Below are 23526 nucleotides of genomic sequence, written 5' to 3'. Positions count from 1 at the left end.
TCTCACTTCCTCTTTTCTTCTTCTTCTGTTCTGTTTTCCAACAGTAACGACATTCACCAAGACAACACAGCGGCATACTGCAGCAAAACTACACCGCCTCCTGGTGGTAGAAATCTGAAAGTACAGATGGACTGATCTCAGCCTGAGAAAGCTGTACTAACCTACATGTGGAGGGCCTAAATATCACGAGTAAGTCATTATGTGCACAATTTACATTTATTATAAATAAATAACATAAATTTAATAATTACTTAAATAACTCAATAATTTATTAAATGCAATGAAAATGTTTTCCAAATAAAAATTACTAATATTTTTGTTCAAATAATACATAATTTTTTTTGTTTGTTTTTACATAGCTCCTTTGCAATAACTTAATTGAATTCAAACTGTCAATAAAGCTCATCATCTATATCTGACTGTGCAACCTGCACAGCATGCTAACGGTCCATGCTAACATAGCCCCACCCACCACTATCAGATCCCTCATCTTTTCAAGGGAAGAAAGTTGCAGGAAATGTAGAAATAATTAAATTATTTTAACAAGTACATTATTAAAGCATGTTAATAAAAATAGTTTATTTAAAGCATTTCATCCATTCACTGCTTATCCCTGCTGATATGGCTAGCTGGTGCCTGTCTTTAGCCGTCTTTAATGATTAATCAATTTACTGGATTATAGCCCTCCATACCCGTCTTCACCCAGTGTATAAAAACATCAACACCCATCGGAGTATCTATCTTGCACTCTCTCTTAGAAGTATCTTAAAGGAAATCATAATGACTTAAGGTCCTTGGAACAGTTGCAGACTCTTTAGAGCTGTGTTAAACATTGAAAAATGGGCCAAGGGCTTTTGGCTTTTTTTATTTAGCTAAATGGAACGATGGCTGGGATGTTTTTACTTGATAAAATATGGGCCGAGGGGATTTGGGATTTTGTGTAGCGTAAGAGATGTTCTTTTTTTAAACTGGGACAAGGACTTGTGTGCTGTCAGGTCAGGGTTTTGTGTGTAAAACAGCTGCAGCTTGATGAAGCCCTCCAGGCAGTCTTGTGGAGCGCATCAGGTTCATGTTAACACCTTATTCGGCTGGTAATTTATGGCGTGTCTCCTCAGGTGCGTGATGCCATTCCGCTCTGGTAGCATACACCTTTTTGTGTCCAGACTTTAAATGAGGTGGCAGCCTCACCTGTCAGACGTTATTGAGCTTTGTCGTTTAGTGCAGCAAAACAGCAGATGGTGAAGGGGCTCAGAGGTCACATCTGAAAAGGAAGCAGTGGCCAGTGATTAACAAAAGCTACGTTTAACTTCACAGCAGAAACAAATGCGTTTCTGTAAGTGAGTACACTTGTCAAATGTTCACTTGTGCTGCTAGAATTGACAAGTTTGCTATTCTGTGTTATGTTTATTACTAATGCATCAAGAGTTTGTGTTTGTGTGCGCGTGTTTTTAACCAAACGTGATTAGCTAGAGCTAAATACGGTTATTTCACACATAGAAAAGGTAAATACTTTTGCTTAAATATTTGCATGTGCATGCTTATTTATTTATTTCAGTGACTCTTGAGAATAGGGACAAAATGGGTTTTAATTTTCCCATAATTTTTTTGTTGTTGTTTCTCAACCTTATGTATGCAAGCATGACAAATAATGTTTTGGAAATGTAAAGATGCTAAGGTGCAGGCTCCCAGTTGCAACATTTTTTTTTTTAATTACATTTTTAATTGACCTGGCCTAGAACGTTGTCATCACCATCTGACAAAAATAAATAAAAAAATATTTTTAATGACCCTATTAGTGATATTTTGACTCATTTTACAGACAAATGCTTCTCAAGAAACAAAATAAATATTATTTAAAACAAAAAACAATTTAAAGTCCATCTGACGTATTTGACACTGCATGACGGAGTTGACAGAACTGAAGGTGGTGACAAACTAGTGAGTAAAATGAAAAACTTGGTACATGCGAAGTAATGCAATTTATTTAAAATACATTAAAATGAATTAATTGCACATATAGATGAGATTTGACAACAATTTCACTGAAAGAGTCAGAAAAACTCTCATGGAGTTGACATCTGACGGAGTTGACAAAAAGCCAAACTACCTCAATTTATACGATGTTATTCTGGAGGAGGTCATATTGTAGCTCATCAGGTCCATGACATCTTTACTTTATACCAAAATTAAGCTTTTATTTCACAAAATTTCATCAAAGTTTTGTAAATTGTCAGTTATGGTGTTGACACATCATGGTTGTGACGAGCAACTTAGGAATAAAAAGAAGAAAAAACTTATTTTTTCTTCTTTGCTAAGAGAGCCCCAAGAGAGAAGGGAAGTGGTCATGGGGTCGTCAGAAGTTCTGGTGCCCCCCAATAATCCAAGATTTTTTTACATTTCTGACGGTGTTGACAAAAACTAGGGACAAATTTCAATGGAGTTGGAAAATATATAAAAATGATTTTTAATTCAATTTATTGATACATTTATAATTATTTACATGACTACTTATACTTAATTGTCATAATATATAATTTTAGTATTTCTTTAATTGTTTTAAACTATTATAATGTATAGAGTTCTGCTCCTGGACAAGGGCTTTTACAGGCACTATCCACCGACTACAATGTTTAAAATAAAAAAATATTCAGCAAACACAAGAAAAATATACATTTGTTGTGCTCACATGACCCAGGTTAGTTTAGTCAGATATTTAAAAAAATTATATTTTGTGTATATTTTATTCAAATTTTGTGCTTTATCCATAGGACCTGTTTTGTCCCTATTCTCAAAAATCACTGATTTATATTCAGTCATATTGAATTACTATCATCACTCTTATTTTATAAACGTTATCTCTTATGATTATATTTGAATTATTCATATTTAACACCTTAATATTTAAGTTCAACCTCAATATTTAAGTAGTATATTCTATTCCTATAGAAAAGAATATACTTTATTGTATATAGAATATAATTTATATACAAAATATAGAACATTCTATTCTAATTTATTCTTTTCCATTCTAAAAGTTTAGTTTACTTTATATAATGAAAGTGATTAAGCTAAAGAAAAAAAAGTATTGTCTCTGTTGTTGCTGTTTTTCAAAGTTCCTAAATAGAAAACAATATGGCTGCACAAAAATGGCCTGGGCTGTACGTTACTTGTGCTTTTCAAATAGTTTTGTGTTTCTTTTGTTGTTGTTGTTTTTTAAAGATATATTTATTGAACTTTCCACCTGTTGTAGACCCATAAATATAATCATTCTCAGAACAGAGTCTCAATCAGGTGTTAGCTGCATAGAAAACAGCTAACACCTGATTGTTAGGCGTTAGCACTCTCTCTTAGAACTGTTTTGTACTGTTTTGACTAGTACAAAACAGTTTTGTACTGTTTTGATTGTGGAAATATTCCATCTAACGTATGGTTTTGTGTTTAGAATTTGTCTCACTATTCGTGCATGTTCGACCTTCAGCTCTCTGTGGCTCACTCTGTGTCGAGTACAACAAGCCGACTGAATCATTCAATTTGCATACCTGGCACAGAAATCAGCCGTGGATGTTTTTTGTCTCCTAAAATGGGAATTTGGCCAACATTGAGTTCATCTTTTAAAGATTTTAAGCCTAAACTAAAGAGAGCAAGCATGTGTGAAGCAAGCCATGCGTGAACCGACACTCGGGTCTTTCATCATTTCCGTCTCCTCTCTCTCCCCCTCCGGTCTGCTCTCCGTCTCCCTGCCTCCTCTCCTCTCATTCCTTCTGCTGCTGTTGATTCTGATGGCTGCTGTCAGCTCCTAGCAGAGTTTTTACCCGTTCGGCTCTGTTGCCCGGGGAGTTTGTGTTCGCTTCGCTGTCTCTCCATGGACCTTCGGCCCCGGTGACACACTTCAGACTCCTCTGAGAGCAATAAATCTTTAAATGTTCTCACTTCCCAACGTCACACGTCTGCGTTTGGAGACAGCCATGGAATCACGTATGTACAGTACATGACTAAGTGGTGAAAACGCAGCATGCCGCCCGGCTTCTTTGCTCATCCCCCACCCACTTCCACCTCCTGTCTCTCTGTAAAGGTCACATTTCCATTTGAGAGCGAGGTGATGATGGAGAGCAAAAGAGCTAAAAGAGGGAAGAAACCATGAAAGAGGGAGGAGAGAGGAGTGGAAGGGGCACGATTGAGAGAGGGATGAAAAAGAAGGACATAAGATGAAGCAGGTGTGATAATGACAAAGGAAGTCAGCAGATGGACCACCTTAAAGACGCACAAGTTGTCTGACCTTTTTCACACGACAGCCTCCTTAAGCGTCGCTGAACAATACACATAACAATCTGATTGTGGCAATTCAAGCAATAACCCCCCCTCCTCCAAACTAGAAAATTAGAAGTGCTGAAGTTGATGAAAACCCCGGGAAAAGTTGCTTCTTCGGACTGCTGCATCCAGTCACTAAGTGGAAGGAAAAGGTGTGGGTAGAAAATGATTCATGAGCAACAGAAATGATTGGATCCTTGCGGAGATTGTCGCACAAAGTCAGTTCAAAGGTTTGAGGAAGATTCACGGGGCGCGGGGTCTGCAGCTAGAGGCAGACGTTTAACACTCAGACATCTATGTGGAAGAGAAGCAAGAGAATAAATTATTGGGGGAAAAAATAGACATAAATCATGTGTAAAGTTTGTCACAAACTACAGGAAAAATATATATAATACAATGCTTTCATCAAGTGAGACCAGTTTCAACTTTTTGGACTTTTTGGATTTCAACATGTCTGGTGCGGTGGATAAATAACTTCACTCTCACTCTGAACATATCGGTGCCAAGGTAACACACGGTGGTGATAACATCATAGTGCGGGAAAAGGGAAGATAGTCGGAGTTTATTGGAGGAAGGATGGAGCTAAATACATGGTAATATTTATAGAACATCTTGAGGCTAACCCCTAAACATACATACCCTAAGATACGCTAAACAAACACACAGGAAACAACAGGGGACTGAAAACAAATGCAGCCCACACTTTTCAGATTTTTATTTGTAAAAATGTCGCATTTTACATTCAATTCCCAATGTAATGAACTGAAAATCGTGGTTGGAATGGGACATAACATGGCAAACTTTAAAGGTCATGAAAACCTTAAATGCAGCTCAAACGTAGCTTGTATCAAACATGGCTGCGTACTTTTCTCTCTTATTTCATTCATATATTTTCCCTTCTAACCATGTGAACGTCCGCCCTTCGCCCATGAACCACTGGAGACCATTAGACCTCCCCTCCTCCCCACTGCCTCTGCCACTTCTGTCGAATTTGCATTAAAATTGCTTCATTTAATTTAATATTTTTCACATAAGTTCACACGTCCCGGTTGATTGAGAGATTAGTTACAGCGAGTCCGTTAAAAACGGCCCGACCCCCGCTGTTCACTGCAGGACACATCTCATTCATCCTTTCATTTATGCTGTTTGGGAAAAGGGCTTGTGTTTGGCTGATTGTGTGAAGCTATGCAGACATTTAGGCTTTTATCTAACACACACACGCGCACACACACACACACATGCATGCTGATACACTGCATCAAAGTCGACTCTAATTAGCGAACATGATGAAGCTGTAAAACAATGCTGCTGTTTTGCTGTGTCGTTAGTCATCAGTCTAACCTTTTCTTCAACATTTTGGCCATTACCGCCCTTATATTCTCGCTTTCTGTCCCATTCATGTATTTTTTATTGCCCCCTCATCCCTGTAACACCACCACCACCACCTGCCCCCCTCCCCACCCGAAGCATTTAATGGCCTCCATCTACTCCATCCACAGAGCAGGGTGGAGAATAAAAACAAGCCTAATGTACAGTAATAAATCAGAATTTGACTGCTGCAGCAGTCGGCATCAATTTTGTGACGCTGCTGTGTTCACTTATCAAGCAGTGGAGCTAATTATTGCAAATGGCAGCTGTTGAAAAGTATTAATGCCATTGTTCTGCATAAACCTTCACATAAAATGGAGCTTAAGCTCGCAGTGTCATAAACTGACACAAAGCGAGGCTTAAACCGTGCTGTATTAGGCGGAGTTCCTAAATTCTACCTCAATAAAAATATTACGGTCTGCTCTAAGTTTCATCCAATTAATGCTCATTTAAGTTTTCTCCATGGCATTTGGACGTGACACCATTTCTGACCATGAGACTCTCAGACTTAATTAGCTGACCTAATATGTGTCCACTGTTCTCCTGAAGAAATTTGTACGCCAGGAGATAATTACAAATTCATCTTAACAAGGGGCATAATGAGACATTCAGCTCATGAGAACATGACAGGGTGAGTGCATAGGCTCAAGATTTTTGGGCAAACCTTAGGATTTCTTTTCTTTTTTCTTTGCACAGTTGAAGTAAAGGTTTTGAAAAGAATCAGAGTAGAATATTCTAGAGCACGTTTGTCTTATATAATTCTGTCTTTATGCTAGTCCAATGTCGTCCTAATGCCCTGAAAGTGCTGAAAATTCGTCATTTTCTTTTCTCTTAAATAAAAATGAAGTTTTCTACGTCTAAAATTATGTTTTAAAGAATTTATATTCAGTGCAGCCCGGTGTTCTGGTTAAGGTTTAAGTCGCCAAAGTGTTTTGACTGAGCTCTGTTTGCAGCTGTAGTAACTCAATGCCTCACTTATATCCTTCGTATTACAGTGCAGTAATGTGAAGGATATAAGTACATAACAATGGCAGGTCACACCAGACCGTCAATGTCTGAGGAATTTATAGCAGAAGGCAGCAGCCAAGATACTCCATATCAACCACAAAAGGAGATTAAACTCTTGAGGTCATTAAAATACTGGAGAAAAGAGGGAGATTGTGGAGAAGTGTGACAAGGCATGAGGACAGCAGGGGATAAGAAAGCCATTTAGGGTAAGTGAAGTGTCAGAACACATTAGGTTGGAGGATGACTGGTTGGATAATCAGATAAAAGAACAGAAGCTGCTGGGAGCGCTGACTTCATCTGTGGAACATATTAGTTTTTGTCACTGCCTTCAGGACACACCTGGTCAGAGCGTCCTCAAGGTGAACAATGCCAGAGAAAAGTTAACATACACCCACCATGGGCATGGATGTCATAACAATAGGGGGCCTTTAAGGAGGCAGTTTGACGAAAGGGATAACATCCCCCATCAGTGTCTGACCAACATGGCAACCGGCATAAGACGGAGTTGTGCTCGTTTACATTCCTCTAAAGCACTATTGAGGTTGGAATATTTAAATGGTAAATAGTGTTAAATTACTCATTTGTGTTGTTTTGTTAAGCTTCACTTATCCAATCCAATAAACAACACAAAATAAAAGTCGACAGCAGAATAAAGTGTTTTTTTTTTTCTGTGGTAGAGTGGATTTGGCAAGTTTTTCATTGGTGCAACCCACACACTCCACTCGGCCGCTCAGCGCACAAATGCATTCTTCTTACAAATGTGGCAACATTTAAAAGGAATTACACAGGCTTTCTTTCACTGCCAAGATGTTAAAACAGGAGAAATGATGCACCAAAGAAATTTCCATAGTATTCGTGCTAAATTTATTAACTTGATATTTGGCTTCCAAATGGAGAGAAACCACATACTTTTCATAGCCATCAGCAAGTTTGGCTGCATTATTTGACTACTTATATTATCAGAGTTGAAAAACAACACATAGATTTATTACGCATAGACTGTTGTTTCAACATTTTATTTATTTATGATTATTTCTCCTTAAATGTAATGAAAACAAATTTGGGCCTAATGAAACTCATGTTTAATACCTGCTTAAAGGTTCTTACTTTCAAAGATACTTTTAATCTGACAAGTGAGCCTCATTGGACCTTATATTTTACCTAACTGTATGAGATACAGTCTGCACCCAATCTGCTATGTGACGATTTCACCTTCAAGCAAAGGTTTCAAATGAGTCATTAAAGCTGCAAAATAAATATTAGTCATAGTTATGATGAGTGTATGTAAACTTTTCACTGGCACTGTACATACTGTTGTAGGAGTGACTGTGTCAGTTCTATCCAAATCAAACCGAAAGAAGACAAGTTTAAGTTGAACTTGTGTGCTTGTCAACAACAAGACAACCGAAGATAAAATCTTCAGTATTAGAAACCATTTAGGTAACAATAAACCATGATATCTAAAGCCCAGTTTGTGGAACGTTGGGCCTTGTTTTACTTGCACACAAACAAAAAGGTGCTATCAGATTTAAAGATTTAGTTAGATTGTTCTAATTTAAAATTATTTTTGTCAAGTAAATAAATTACCTTTGTGTTTACCTATCTTTTCATATTTTTGCAGTAGATTTCGTGTTCTGCGAAAGAGAGGCCCCTGCTGGTCGTGGGCATAGACATGAATACGTAGACGCCTCATGGAGCGGGCCGGCCCGTTGCTGCGATACGTAACAGCGTCCGCCATATTGAATGTGGAATATGTGCCAGTAAGGTAATACAAGTGAATGGACCGAACTTTATAAAGTGCCGTTCTACAAAGTATTTTAAATTAATTCCCGTCATCGACACATTTTCTCACACACATTAATATATTTGGCAATCAAAGAAATTACTAAAGAGAGCGTTTTTAACTTTTGATGTGATTATTTAATTGTTTTGGGGCATTTCTGAATAAAGAGCACAATGTTTTATTTGATAGAAATGATTCTGATAGTTTTTATATTGAAATTGATGGACACACTTTTACAGTGTTTTATTAAAGAATATATGTACATAATTCCATAATTTAATGTACATTTAACATTTCAAGACAAGAAATAATTTTTTTCCTGTATTTATTTTTATACGTTATTGAGAAATGACTTTTGATTTATAAATCAGTCATCGTCAAACATTAAATTACATGTTTTTCTTACTTTTTTCCAGAGAATAAATATTTATTACAGTATGTCTACTCTGCTATTGACAGCAGAGAGTGAACATAATTCTAACAGAGTAAATTATTTTTATTTAATTACATAAGCTACATTAATACACTAATACTTCAGATTGAGATATTTAAAAATACACAAAAAGTGAAAGAATATAACATTTATTTATTATACTGGGAACACTGATCACAGGCAGGGCTTCAGTCTGCTGGTCACACTGGGAGAACTCCAGTGACTTCTGAGACGTCCTGGTTCACAGGCTAAAGCCAAGGATAAAAGAGAAATTATCCAAAAGTGTAATAGAAAATACATACGATATATGTTTCGTATATGTTTCTTTCACATTCAGAAAAAGACATTTTCAGCATGTTGGGCTCTGACTCGAAGCATCTTTATAGCTAAATACCGACATGGTGAAGCTGAGCTGGGAAACAGACTGAAGAACAGCAGCTCCAGCTCTGATCCTGACTGATCTTTCCTCACTAAATCCTCTGGTTTTTAATGAACGTCTCTTCAAACAGCGGTTTTTCATCAGCTCTCTCTCATTAGAAAACAGTATGAAAACGTTAGCTGCTACGCTAACAATTAGCGGTAATTTCGGGCCAATTTGGCTACATATGAAATATTTTACGGTTGTTTAGAAGCGAATTTCTGGCTGCAAAGTCAAATAATTCTGATCTTTCATCCTTACCTGGGGAAGGTAATGAGAATGAATCCAGTTTGTTTCGTAAAACGGTTGAAATAAGTCCACATAGCACAGAACTTAAGGCACTCCGGTCGCCCTGCTGCCACATAAAAGATGGCGGACGCTTTTACGTACGACTCAGCGCCCCATGAGGCGTCTACGTATTCATGTCTATGGTCGTGGGTAGGTAAACGTCCAAGACGCATTTCCGTTTCCGGTGTAAACAAGCGGGTTTAACGGGGAAATCAAAAGTTGTAGTCTTGGCGATTGTTTCTTACCGGTTCAAATGTTTTCGAACATAATGCCTGAAGTGAGAAGTGAAGATAGCGTGGTTCGCTACTACTGCACTGCTGGCAATGGCATGGAGCCGTTTTTAGTCGACGAGGTGAAGAGAAAGCTGGCTGCTCAAGACGTGAGTGTTAGCATTTTAATGCTAAAAACATTCATGACACCCATGTTCACTGGGTGTAATCCTAGTTTAAGAGACAACTATATAAGAAAAAATCTACAAGTTATAACATATAATTCTCTCATCTTAACTACCATGGTGGCTAATTTGCATACAAGTCGATTTATTAAATAGTGACTTATGAAAATCGGTGGATTTCGCACTTCTCAGATTTTTGTCAAGCAGCGTACATTAAGTTGCGAATTTGAAATGCTGTTTTACTCATCTCTAAATCTTGTTCTACTTCATTATTGTACTCTTCTTTATTAGCATGTCATAAAATGCGCAGAACTTTGTTATTACAGTGAGAGAAAAGGTCACTGTTCGAAATGTAATTCAGCTTGACGCTCCTTACAATGAGTGCTGGGTGACTTGGATTGAGTTTCAAATATTCTCAAATGTAAAGGCTACCCTTTTCATTTTTGGACTCCAGGTTTATCAAATTCCTGGAAAAGTGCTGTTCAGCTCCTCTGCAACAATCCATAGAGTCTGTGACCTAAAAGCTGCAGAGAGACTTTTCCTTCTGTTGAAGCAAGACTCTCCTGTGAGGATGTCCACACACAGCAGTCCAGGTACCAGCCAGGCCCCAAAACAAGAGGAATATCTGTACACATGTTATGTTTGTATTTTCAGTAAAGCTATTTTGCTCATTCCTAGCTAAAACCGCGTCTGTACTGCAGTCCAGACTGTTGGATGACAGGTGTCAGTGGATCAGTGCTGTAAGGACATGGAGCCGCCTGCAGGGGGAGCTGGTGGCAAGCAGAAACGCAGTCACAGCAAGAACTACCCAGAGGGACAGAGAGAAGGGGAGAGGGTGTGAAAAGCAAAGTGATGAGGGGGAGAAGTGTCTCCAAGAGTCCAGGAAACGCAGACATGAGTTTACATCTGAGGAGAGCTGTGAGAAGAGATGGAGAGGTAGAGAAGAGAGCGCAAGACTTTCACCGGACCTGGAAAAAGCGGATGATGTCAGTGAACCGGAGAAGGTGTGTGCTGATTATTCAAAAATCGAACTGGAGCAAAGCGTGGAAAGCTGCAGCAAGAACACGGATGACTTGGGAAAAGACGCTCCTCTGGGAAGCGTGGAGGATGGTACGAATGCATCGCTTTGTCAAATCACAGCTATAAAGTGATGACTTCTGGGTAATGAGAAACAAACCATACTTGCTCTTTTTTCCCCCAGTTTCTTTCAGGATTAACTGTAAATGCAGTGGAAAGCTGCATAGATGCGTCAGTGCACAGGTAAAAATAAAATAAAATAAAATCCTTCTTAGTGAGATTTTTATTTTTTGTATTTTATTCGTGGATTAAAACAATACAGTATATGTAGTCTGGCTGTAACCTTGAGGGGCTTGGGGGGTCACTGATACAGTAAATATCACTGAAATAATATATCACTGAATATAATAATATTAATATCCAATATCTGCACCAATATCTCAAATGAAGCTGTGATTTTTTTATGGTTCCTAAATGAAAGGTATCTCTATTAGGTGATGATGATGCTACTATTTTATGATCTGTAGGAGGTTAGCAGAGTGATGGGGATGGGTCTGAGTCGTCTGCTTGGATGGAAGGCTGACCTGAAGAACCCTAAGCTGGAGGTGAACCTTGTTTTTTAAAAGTATACTGCACAGCTATTGTGTGTATTTAACTCATATTTCCTGCAAATGGGTCGTTTCTGCAGATAAACGTCTATCTGAATGATGACTACTGCCTGCTGGGAATTCCACTGACCAGGTTGCTGCCAAATACTGTTTTGGTAGATTTAGAATCTGCTTAATTGGAATTATTAATAACAATAGACTGCATTTTAATCGTTTCTTACTGTTTTGATATGTGACAGTCTTTTAATTTCTTTCAGGCTTCCTCTGGCTAACCGGAGTTACCTTAAAACCCCGGGGCTGCGGTCTACCGTAGCCTGGGCCATGGCTTCGCTGGCTCACATAGAGGTGTGAAGACACACACCTAGAAGAAACGGTCACTACTGTTCCCTGTTCTCTCCACTTACGAATAACAGCTCAAACCCTTAGACTCATATTTGTCAAAGATTTTGTTTCCAATCTGTTCTTGAAATCAAACCAAACATCACAGTTAATCACAGTTAGTTAATTATTTAAGGATTCGGTTTTATTTTTGAAGGTCCAAGTTGATCTTGATGGCTCTTTTTCCATATAATGAGAAAAATTAGCGTTAGCATGTGCAAGTGAGAAGATTGCGCGATGCAAGAGCAAGTTTTGTTGGCTTTGTTGGTTTTAACAAACATAATTTTGTAATGCTGATGGTAAGCTGTTGTACTCTTTAAAAGCGCCGCGTCTCTATCCCAGCCAGGTTCTTGTGTCGTCGATCCAATGTGCGGAGTGGGAACCATCTTAATTGAAGCTGCAAAGGAGCACAAGGTGAGAACACAAGCCTGTTTAATTTATAGAAGATAAAACCTCCGATAGATGTTTGTTTCTTCTGGGTTTGGCTTGGTTTGTGCCAATTCAAAGAAATCTGTCTGATAAGTTACCAATAAATTGTAGCTAAAAACAAAACAAGGTCTTGTAATAACTGTTGAAATGATGACTGTCTGCCACTTGGTTCCTAAGGCTGCCTGTTTCTTGGGTGTGGATATTGATGATGGCCAGCTACAGAAGGCGGCTGCGAATGTGGTATTTGCAGAGCTTCAAAGCAGAGTACACCTTTTGAAGGCGTCGTCCACGGGTAGGAAAATCACCGGAATATCCCAGTGAATGAAACGTCACACCTCTCACATGCCACGTAAGCTGCACTGGCTCACCATTGTGACAGAATATACATGAATGTGACTCGGATACTGCAGCAGCTAAAAACAACATCAGTTACTCTCATGCACTGGGGAAATGCTTGTGGATTCGTGAAATAAAGATGGTAAAGATGGACATTGTTTTGTCATCTACAGAGCATCTTTTAGAATTTGAACTTGTCCTTCGTTTCTGTGTGGACGTAGTTGTGTCTCCTGTATGGGAATCTTTGTCTAGAAGTGGCGTGTGATTCCTGTTTCGTGTATGTAATTACTTCACTGCCCATTTTTCTTCTTCGTGTGAACAGCGTTGCCTCTGCCCAGTGCCAGTGTTGACGCCGTTGTCTGTGATTTGCCATTCGGCAGGAAGTTTAGCACCAGAATAAATATGGCAGAGAACCTTCCGGTCATCCTCAGCGAGATGGAGAGGTTTGTTTTCTTTGTTAGTAAAACGTTTTTGGTGAATAGAAAAAGAAAAGTTTTTTTTCTTTTTTATTTCACATTTTGTAGTTTTGTGTTATGTAGAATTCCTTGCATGTGAGTCGCGTAACGCTCTTTAAAACATTTTGATGTTGCAATCAGATTTAAGTGAACATGGAAAGACGAGGTTTAAGTTGCCATTAATTCCAGATGTGTTTGTTTTTCCTAGAGTGCTCCGTGTTGGTGGGACCCTGGTGGTGCTCCTGAGTCCTCAGCTGTCTTGCCTCCTGAAGAAACTTCTATCGCAAACAAACTGTGGTCCAAAACGCAACGAGGAAGCAGAGTCGCAAACCAGGATGATAAGCTGCCTGGCTTCATCCTCAGAGCAGCACAATTTGCAAATCACATCCTCATCCTCCCAGGAAGCATCGACTTTTTCATCTCTGAGACACCAAGCAACCCTCAGAGTTAGCTTGGGGGTGATAGATGGACTCATCCATAAATATATCAAAACACTTGATTAGTGTTGATGGAAATTACTTTTGTGATATTGCAATGTCATGTGTCATATCATGGCAAAATTTGCTCTCGATGAAATGCTGCATTTTCGTATCATGGATGTATAAAATAAAAGTTACTTGTTTAAATAGTTTTGAATTTCACAAATGCAGGAACATTAAAAGTTGGACTCCAAGCTCTCTTTCTGCGTGCTTTTATGTTATTATTTAATACTTCTGAAAACATTAATCTTTTACAAAATAAAAATATTTGTAGTTTTCCATAAAATGAGTGTGCAGTGTTTGTACTGTTCGTTCTCTTTTTTTAATTATTTATTTTATTTAAAAACTAACATATCAGTGTTTTTAGATGTTTTTTCTTAAGATCAGAAAGAAGTTAAGTTGGCAAAGAATAATTTGGATAATTTTTTTTCTTCTGCAGCTTATTTGACTATACCGTGTAGAAAGAGGGAGTAAAAAGTGAAAATCTTGAAAATAACTTTTTTTTTTCAAAGTATTGGAGACATTTTTATGAGTTGGGTTTCTAGATCTTTGCCAAGTTACAAAATTGCTAAATACTAGGTTCCTTCTTTAAAGAAAAATACACTTTTTTATTTATTCTTTTTACTATTAAATATGGTGCATTCAAACATTGTCAAATCCAAAGCAATTGGGCTCACTTTAAAGTTGAACTTTGTTTTCTCTAAGAACAATGATGAAACTGGAAAGTTTTTGGTGGCGTAACTGAGGCACATTTCTGCCATCTGCCACTAAGAAGCCCTGCTTAGCCCAGTTTTACACTTGCAGCGCCAGACCAGGCAACACACAGTTTAGAGATTTAATTCATTTCCTTTCCCGCTTCGCTTCAGGCTGTCAATTCTTCCCTGCACTACATTACAAAACAGTTTCACTGTGATTGTATTAGTGAAATCAATAACATAATTAAATACAAGGAGGTTATCTTTCTTCTCTGACATGACATGCATATCTGCTAAATGTAAAACATTTTCATTCTGAATTTCCTAAAAGTTTAATTTCTACATTTTTTCAAAGGTACAGTGTCATTTTTGCTCTTCAAGTTCACCACCGTCATCTCCTTTGACAAACATCATGGAAACGGTATGCCAGGATATCCATTGCGCATGCTCGAAGCGCAGTGGAAGCCATGTTGGAGCTACATTGGATTCGGGCTGGGATTTTTTGACGCCGTATGTTTTTCTTAAAAGAAAACCAGTTTTCGTACTTTTGTCGGGGTTCGTCAGCCGCGCGCGATTGTAAACGATGAACTCCAGTGTCGACCTGTCCAGGCGGAATCCGCAGGAGGATTTTGAGCTGATCCAGCGGATAGGAAGCGGCACATACGGAGATGTATACAAGGTACAAAAAAAAAACTGCAGGGAGGGAGCATTGAACTGAGATCCATTATCGGACACAGCCTTCAGACGTTATGTACACTTTTTCTTCCTTCCGTTGGTAACTCTGTGTAGCACTAAGCAAGTCTTTTAGTCATGAGTTATTTGTTTCCCTTAGGACGTTAAGAGCATGTTTTTGTTTGAACTACTACAGGTGAGGAATTTTTCTCTTAGCTATTCGTGTCCGTGATTCCATTGTCGGACACAAGATTACGTCTTGTTGATATGTGTGCTGTTTTTGTTCATTTTGTTCCGCTATTTTCCAACAGTATGAATTTTTAAGGTTGGCATACAGTTTTCTTTTAAAAGCAGAACAACCACACGCCCTGACAAGACAGAATTAATCATGCTAGCTGTAATGGTGGTTGTTTACTTCTTGGTGGGACGTTTTTAGCTAGCTGTCCGACAACGGATGCAGGTAACCTTAATAGCATACAGAAGCTAGCCAGGAGCTTGGCTGTTCCGTCGAAACATTATTCAAATAGCTTTTGATATTTCTCTTTTTTATTTCTTCAAACACGAACCCTTTGTTTTAACCGTAACATGGCATAAATGTTGCTTGGTTTCACCCTGACAGGAACTGACATCTTTCCGCTTGGCCAAGTACTTTTTTTTTTTTTTTAACCAAAGTCTGTGCGTATGAAGCTATATTTATTTGTGTTTACTGATAGTTTTGACATATATACGTTTGCTAGACACAATTATCCAGGAACTTGAGAGCTAATTTCTGTTTGGACTCTATTCTCTGTGGTGCTGGGGCTGTTTAGTTTGGGGCTTGACTTTTTCCAGGCCCTGCGTTGGGAAAAGCAGTCTGGGATTCAAACTGGAATTCAGTTCCGGAGCAGATTCCTAAGACGACATGGAGTAGACTCCATCAAAACCACATCAACGCGCTCGAGACTCGACAAGTTGTGGTAGCAGTCGTATAAAACAAGCAAGTACCATACCATAGAAGAAGTGTTTGGCCCAAATCTACATGATCTCCTATGGGAATTCTGTCAGAAACGGCAAATAAATGCAGTCATGCAGAATAAAGTTGGTGCACCTCCATGTTTTTGAAGCTTACTGCAGTCAGACACCATATCATCCTTGTAACTGGAAAATCAATCGAAGTATACTACGAATTCAAACTAGAAACTAAAGTGATTTATTTTAGAGACACCATGTTAACTCCAGAGCGTGTAATTCGACAGAGCAGGTCTGATGAGAGATTGACTGCTCAGACAAACAAAGTCTCTTCATTTTAAAATCACTTGCGTATAATGCAATCAAATGCAGCAAAACTACAAACAGTTCTGCATCTGACCTTGTGACAACTGACAGATGAAACCTCAACTCTTTAGTCACCAGTGGCTGAATAAAGATCTGATCTGTGCAATCACCACTATTTCTAATTTTGAATGGTTTCAGTCATTCCGATTTGCACAGATTTTGCAACATTTCTAGCTGCTTGTTTTGTATTCCTTCACCCTTGTGGTTTTTAATTTGTCACTCATGGCAGGGCGAGGCATTTGGCTGACTATATATTCAGGGAACTTCTTGACAGAACAAGATGATGTTGGTATATATGCTGCAGGCTCTCTGATGTTGGAAATTGGAATATTTTTCAGTTCAGCTTTTATCAATGTCTTACGTGTAACCTCACCATAAGGTCAGTATGTCATTCTCTAGGGTTTGTTTTGCATATTGTAAGCTGCCCCGCTGCAGCTAATCTTGTTTGTTTCTAATTAAAGTTCAGTATCTTTGCCTCACTTGAGGCTGATAAGTCTGACTGAATACCTTCAGCGGGAGTCGGGACTGCGTCAGGGGGCCGAGATGCCTGCCAAACACAGTGACAAACACCTAGGGCTGCAACTAATCAATTATTCTATCGATTATTCAGACGTTTAGTCGATTAAGCAGATAAAAAATGGCGCATTTAGCAGATTTTTCGTCAAACCAGTTAAACCTTTTTTTTAAAAGGATGCAAATAAACAAGTAATTCATTTTTTAAATAAGAAAATAAACCTTTTATTGCCTAAAATTCAGTAACACAGCATTCCTGTAGTGTATGTTTCATCGTTTGTTGATTGATAAATTTTTGCATTAACTGATAAGTGAATATCAAAAAGTCCATAATTGGAGATTTTGTTTTGTTACAGAATTTGAACCATTTGAAGCTAAAACTATGCTAAAGGAGTTCTGGGTAAAACATATTTACAGACAAAGGTTTTTTAAATTTTTTTAATCTTAAGTACAAAATGTATATTATTTTGTACAGTTTTGACTTAATTATTGCGCTGGATATGTTCTTACAGCAAATGGACTTTTTTGAGTCTGTATGCTCTGTATGTTAACAATTAGTTGGTTACTAAATTAGTTGACGATTATTGTTCAATAATTGATCAAGAGTAATTGATTAATCAGATTAATCATTATAAATCCGATTAATCATTCCAGCCCTACAAACATCACACAGCAGATTACTGATGGGAACATAGTTAATCGAGTCAACAATAATTACAACAAAGCAATTATCTCAGAAAGTCCATTGGTGAGACTTGTTATGTTGCCTGGACTCTGCTGGTGTTATGCCTGACATGCCTTGGGTTCACATTGAAAACAAATGGTTTTTGCTGCTGATCAGAGTTCCAACCTGAAACTGCTGGATTAAAGGATGTGCTGCGAGCACCGGGCCATTTTGGTAAGCCTCGTCGATGCCTATATTTGGTTCTACCACTGCGTGAAAAAGTGAGGCTCGGGTAGGAATGTTTGAGCAGGAAACAAGCATGAACTCCGCTAGCTTGTTTTCTCCTCGGTTCGTAGCCAGGCCTCTCCTTCTGTGTTAGTGACTGAGGAGGGGGGATTGGCCGATGCAGGCGACAGACCAGCATATCACATCTTTGATCCTCTGAAGAATTTGCCCTTAGGGAACCAGTCGTGCCTAATTTGTATGCTTCTTTCAGTGTTGGCGGGGTTTTTTTTTCTTTCTTCTTTTAAACACTGGTTTTATTTGACTGGTAAAAATATAGAGGCTGTGGATTTCAGTCAGGTGACTGATTTTCCAATACTGCTCAGTCATTAAATTAGTGCTACTTATAAGCCTAAAAACTCAGTAGACTTAAACTACAGTAAATTACGCACCTCTTGTCTTTAGACTTCAAGTTGTTGTGACCCACATATGTCACTTATCGATGACATTCCAGACGATGCAGTGTCTGTTTTTGACAGATATTTTTCCCAATGCAGAAATTCCACAAACCTTCTTTTAAGTTTCTCACCAAGTATGATACAAAACTAAGTTGCCTATAATCTTAAGCTACAGTCTTGCTTCTGATTATGGCTGCAACTACCAATTATTTTAGCAATCGATTACTCTGACAAATGGGGGGGGGGAAACTGCCACATACTAGGCCTGTCACAATAGCAGATTTTCCTGGACAATAACTTGTTCCAGAAGTTATTGTGATAAATGATTGTTGTTTTGAGACCATATTTAAGCATTATATTGATAATTGCATAGTTATGCAAGCTTGCTCTCTCAAAATGCAATGAACTTTAATTTTGTCAAGAACACTTAACACTGGAACTGGAAGATATTTTAAATATCCAAAATAAACACAACAATAAATGAAACACAAATAAAAATCAAACGCAACCGAAATCATACATAAAATGGATTATGAAGTCTCTGTGAACAAGTGGAGTTCTGATTCATTCATTCATTCAACAAATGGCCTTTTTTGGTCTGTAACAATTAATTGGTAACTAAATTATTGACATTTTAATAGTTGATTTATTACGATTAATACAACTAATGCCATTAATAACTTCAGCCCTACTTTTGATATCAATATTTTCATACGGACCAATTTGATTAAAGCTTTCTTGTTTAGTCATTTTACCCTCTGTCTTGATATGACTCTTTGATAATTTAGCACGTTATATGTCGATGTGATTCCGGTGATTGGGGTGCAGATAAAACTTAGTTTTCTCTACTTCACCACCTGCCAAGCAGCTTGCTTTGAACGTCATAAACTTTAACAATTGGCGTTTCAGCTACAAACTACTCAGCTTTTCACCTGAACCGAAAGCCATGTGGGATTATTCGAGCACAGTGGGTGCCGCAGTTGGCATGAATTGTGAAAATCTTTGCAGAGGATGACAAATATTAAAAAATGTCATGCTCAAAACATCTGCAGCGAAAAGTTCTATTCCCAATGTTAGTAATCTGCAATGTGAGTGTGGCCCACTGCCTTTTTTTTTTTTTACCACAATAACTGAAGTTTGCTGCATTAAATCAGTGACACGAAGATAAAAACCCGACGGTGATGAGCCTGGCGTTCAGTCGCTGCTGTTAAAGCTGCCGTATTTACTGATTTGTCACTTTTATTTGGCCGTAGGAGAGAAACCGCTTTTTCACTTTGCATTCCCACATTCTCACTCGGAGTGCCTGAAAAGCGGCTAAATAAGGACAAGTATCAGCTTGACGTGTTGCTGTGAATCCATGATGACTTGCTTCAGTGGCGTTGCTTTTATATCTGCCTTTACTTGTTGTGCCGCAGAAGACTTGAGATCAAATATTTACCTCCACGCTGAAGTTGTCTTCAACCTCTATGTCGCGGGTTCAGAGATGGGAAGCAAGGTGGCGATTAATAAAAAGTTTGTTCTAGAAGCAATATGCGTTCGAGAAAAGCGTCTATCTTAGTTTATTTTGCAGAAGCCGCATTTTAATCCTTGCTGAGTCATGCTTACTCCGTGGCCAGCCCCTTAGAAATCTCATCCAGTCTACATGATCAATGATGGCATGCAGCAACCTGTTGCGGTTGCAAAATTACCCTACAAATCCTATTAAAACTCTACGAGCAAAATTTAAGATTGGGCTGGCTTTGTTTTTAGAAATCTGTCTTGTCATGTAAGTAGCAATTATTGAAACTTTTTTTTTTTTTTTTTTTGGGGCTTTCTCTGTAAACTATGGGAATGCTGTTCTAAATGTGGTGAGGATAATGATTTCCTGTGGCCAGACCTGACCGTGGATATGCATGTGGCACAGCTTGGCAGTCGTGCTGCAGGAATTCAGGAATCTGTGCTTCCTCCCGTCTTTTTGTGCGCGCTCGTTCGTCTCCTATTGTTTCACGCTGTTCTGACGGAGGAAGACGGTTGGGCCAAAGAGCTGTTGTGCGACACGCACACACAAACGCACGCAGAACGAAACGATTGTACGAATACATGCACGGCCACGCCGACACAGATGGCTGCAGAGTCACAGTCGTAGCCGCTGCTCTGCAGCTATCCTGTTTTTGTCACAGTTCCTCCTCTTGTTTGCTCGTCCATGTAGATACACAGGCGTCAGCTGGTATGAAGGAAGCCTCTGTGTGAAAGTAGGGTCACTCAAATCATTTCTGAACGTGTAGGCCTCATTTTGACGGTTGTGTTTCTGTTCTACTGATAAAATTCATTACTTTCACATTCAACAATCCTTTTATTTATCCAAAAGAGATGATCTTCGAAGAGTCATGGTGGCTGGTGTTTTACTGTGGACAGTAGGGATCTCCGGTAGAGGTCAGTCTTTTGAGCGAATCTGAAGAGGCCTCTTTAGGTTTACCACATCAACATGTCCTGGATGTCATCATGAATCTCTGTGAAAGAGATGGAGTTGAGGGTGATGGTCAGTCTGTCTAGAAAGTTGCAATCTCAACCATTTATGCAAATTCAGTCATCGTTAGGAAATTTTGCGCGGACTTGCGATTTTCACCAATCATTGCAGCTTTACCTCAAATCTGATCAGTCACCTTGGTGATTTCATTCTTTTCTGGCCAGTCGTTTCTTCTCAGCTGAGTTGTGACCAATTCCCTTAGCCTCCTTAACTTAACCTCCTGTTTCATGACTAGTCTATTAAAGTGTGACCCGAAGCAATATTGGCCTCAAAAATGATTTTGAGATGTGATATAGGACTTACTTATGCTGTTTCTATAGACGTAGGCATAACTAAGCCTGTCATGATAACAAATTTTGCTGGACGGTTAATTGTCTAAAAAATTATTGCGATAAACGATAATATTGTTTCAAGACCTTTTGACACTGATTTAATGGAAATGACTAATGATGCATGCGATTTCCTGCCATGGATAGATGCACTTTATTTTCAAAAGAACACATAACACTGGAACTGATAAACTAAATCAGTTCCAGTGTTAATGGATTCTCAGTCTCCATTAACAAAAAACATGAATAAAAACTAAACATTTTTTACTTTTACTTCAGTACATTTTTGTTTGTGTATTTCTACTTTTACTTAAGTAAATTTTTTGAGTACTTTCTCCACCACTGACCACGTTATGGCAAAAATAAAACTTAAAAAAATTGGCAACTTTGACCACAACTTTTTGAAAAATGTACCACAACATCAGTAATTTTAGGCTACAGCAATCACAGTGAAACATCCTGATCGTTGGACAAGAGGATTCGAACTTCCTCCTTCTCAAAAGTCTTCAGAAAGAACCAATCAGAACCAACGTAGCAACGACTCTGACATACTACCACCATGACTGCCGCAGCTATAGAAGACATGCATGATTCAGCCTCCTCTGTACTGTGTCCTATTTCCAACTTTTACTGTTGTTCAGAGGTTGCTTTTGGGCACAAAGCTATGAGCTTCGTCTCTTTTTAGGCTTCTAAACAATAGTTAGTAGAATAAACAGTAGATCCAACATGTCCTATAAATCGCTTTAAGTTAGCTTCAAGAATAATAAAATTGAACAATTTCAAAGTATTTTCACTGTCTTAATCAGTTCTCAGTTGGATCACATACGCCAGATCTCAAGGCAGGTCACAACCAGTAATTTCGACTATGTTCGGGGCATGTTTATACAGTTTAATACCCAATCCTGTTCTGTTGGCTCACTGCAAAGATAAGTTGTTGGATTATGTGCACTACGGTTCAGAGCCTGGCTGAGATGACTTGTTTCTGCGGGGTGGTTTAGAGTCTGACAAGTGAAAATGCCAGTGGAGCTACGCCAGCACCTGAGTAGTTTATTTACAGCTCTGTGTTAATGCGTTTGGACTGCAGACTTCTGCTTAGGAAATTGTGCGTTCCTAATTGGATGAGCTGTCTGTATCTACCATCAGACCTCTTGCATCATGTAAAACTTTTGATTCATTTTGAAGCTTTATTTGTAGTTTATACATGGAAACATGCATAAAAGAAAACGGCTTGTATATTTTCCCACATTTTTTGGAAGTTATAAGATGTTTATGTAGGTTTTTTGCTGCAGCTTATTTTTATTTCTCATTCCATAGCAATCCTGAGTTGCCTTTCTGTGTTCAGCCTAATGTAAGAAAAGTTTAAAAGTTAGGTGTCTGAATTGCAAACTATTTGATTTCAGAATCAAATAAAGAGCATTCTGTTGCGTTCTCTCCTTCAATCTTTATAGAGCATTTTGAAAAATTAAAAAAAAAGAGGAACATTTTGATCAAAATTTCTAAAATGTAATGCGTTTAAAAGTTCTGGTGTTTTGCTTAAATGAGTAGTTGTATCCCCTGGCACTCAGATGAGTACTGGAACCTGGAACTGGGTTTTTACTAAGTAAACAGGAAAAATGTAATTACTCATCTGAAAATGCAACTAGATAACCCACATAGTACAGTAGTAGTACAGTACAGTTTTTAATACATCTTGAACTTTTCCATAATTTATGTTTTACGTCACATTTTTTAACGTATACAAAAACGTGATTATGTAGTGAAAAAAAAGATGGATAGCTTAACTTTTTTAAAGTAAGTTAAGTTTTATTAAGATGTCTTGTAGTACTTTTGTGATAAAAATAAAAGTGGTGATAGGAAATCTTTATTACTATTTTTTTTAGGTAACTGTAGGACTGGATGATAAATCGATTTTAATATCCATTTAATTTTTTCACCAATATACGTCTTGGATGCTTGTCTTGTTTGACAAGCATATTTTACAGCTTCTATTTGCTTTAAATTTGAATTCAGGTCAATGCACAAAATGAAAGAGTTTTTTAAAGATACTTTCTGCCATTTGCAGTTATCTTTAGAAAAAGAGGGGGGGGGGAATTTACTAAAATTGAATTTGGTATTTAATTTTAAGACATACTGCACAGCACATAGGTGCATGGCTGGGAATGTGTGTCACAGGAGTTATAGCCTCACAAGTGCAAATATAGCAAAAATATTCCTATTTGTAATACACTGCCTTAGGACCCTAGACACTTAAAGAAGTATGATTTATATCATCAAACTGCAAATCGTAAGTACCTTTAATAGTATTTTTTAAATTTGATATTTATTGATCCTTTCAAATAACAAACACTGAAAACAAACTGTCAATACTGACAGTACAGATAGTTTCGTGTTTTTTAAACATCATTAACAAAAATGCATCAAAATAATGGTCATGATAAGAAATTAATCACG

General features: G+C 38.1%; 2 protein-coding genes and 1 long non-coding RNA gene across 15 annotated transcripts in view; 2 read left to right on the top strand and 1 right to left on the bottom strand.

Annotated features, from left to right (window-relative positions):
* The first annotated feature begins 21 nt into the window (after positions 1–21).
* On the top strand, positions 22–13900 carry thumpd2 (THUMP domain containing 2). 2 transcript variants are annotated; one of them, XM_017309142.2, is made up of 11 exons: positions 22–189; positions 10455–10593; positions 10679–11110; positions 11202–11260; positions 11545–11622; positions 11706–11758; positions 11883–11970; positions 12346–12417; positions 12610–12724; positions 13091–13211; positions 13432–13900. In XM_017309142.2, the coding sequence occupies exons 2-11, from the start codon at positions 10572–10574 to the stop codon at positions 13724–13726; spliced, it is 1335 nt and encodes a 444-aa protein (XP_017164631.2). In that variant the 5' UTR covers positions 22–189; positions 10455–10571; the 3' UTR covers positions 13727–13900. The 2 variants fall into 2 exon arrangements, with proteins under 2 accessions (XP_017164631.2, XP_008427043.2); XM_008428821.2 differs by lacking the exon at positions 22–189 and adding an exon at positions 9729–9985.
* Positions 9034–9704, bottom strand: LOC145555095 (uncharacterized). Its single transcript, XR_014091176.1, has 2 exons — positions 9580–9704; positions 9034–9148 (listed from the first exon to the last, which is right to left on the bottom strand). It is a non-coding gene; the product is annotated as an uncharacterized LOC145555095 (long non-coding RNA).
* Positions 13901–14837: 937 nt separating the features above from the next.
* The window catches only part of LOC103476458 (mitogen-activated protein kinase kinase kinase kinase 3), a 51027-nt gene continuing 42338 nt past the window's right edge, over positions 14838–23526 (top strand). For 5 of the 12 annotated variants that reach the window (XM_008428829.3, XM_008428828.3, XM_008428831.3 and 2 more), the window contains exon 1: positions 14839–15076. In XM_008428829.3, the coding sequence (XP_008427051.1) occupies positions 14981–15076 (96 nt within the window). In that variant the 5' untranslated portion in view covers positions 14839–14980. Of the gene's footprint in view, positions 15077–15127; positions 15266–23526 lie in introns of those variants that run through there. The other 7 variants (XM_081616394.1, XM_008428826.3, XM_008428827.3 and 4 more) reach the window with 3 other exon arrangements.

The sequence above is a fragment of the Poecilia reticulata genome, chromosome 15, assembly GCF_904066995.2.
Source record: "Poecilia reticulata chromosome 15, P_reticulata-male-v2, whole genome shotgun sequence".
Classification (NCBI taxonomy): Eukaryota; Metazoa; Chordata; class Actinopteri; order Cyprinodontiformes; family Poeciliidae; genus Poecilia; species Poecilia reticulata.
Note: the sequence above shows the minus strand (reverse complement) of the source record. Positions and strands in the feature narration are given on the sequence as shown.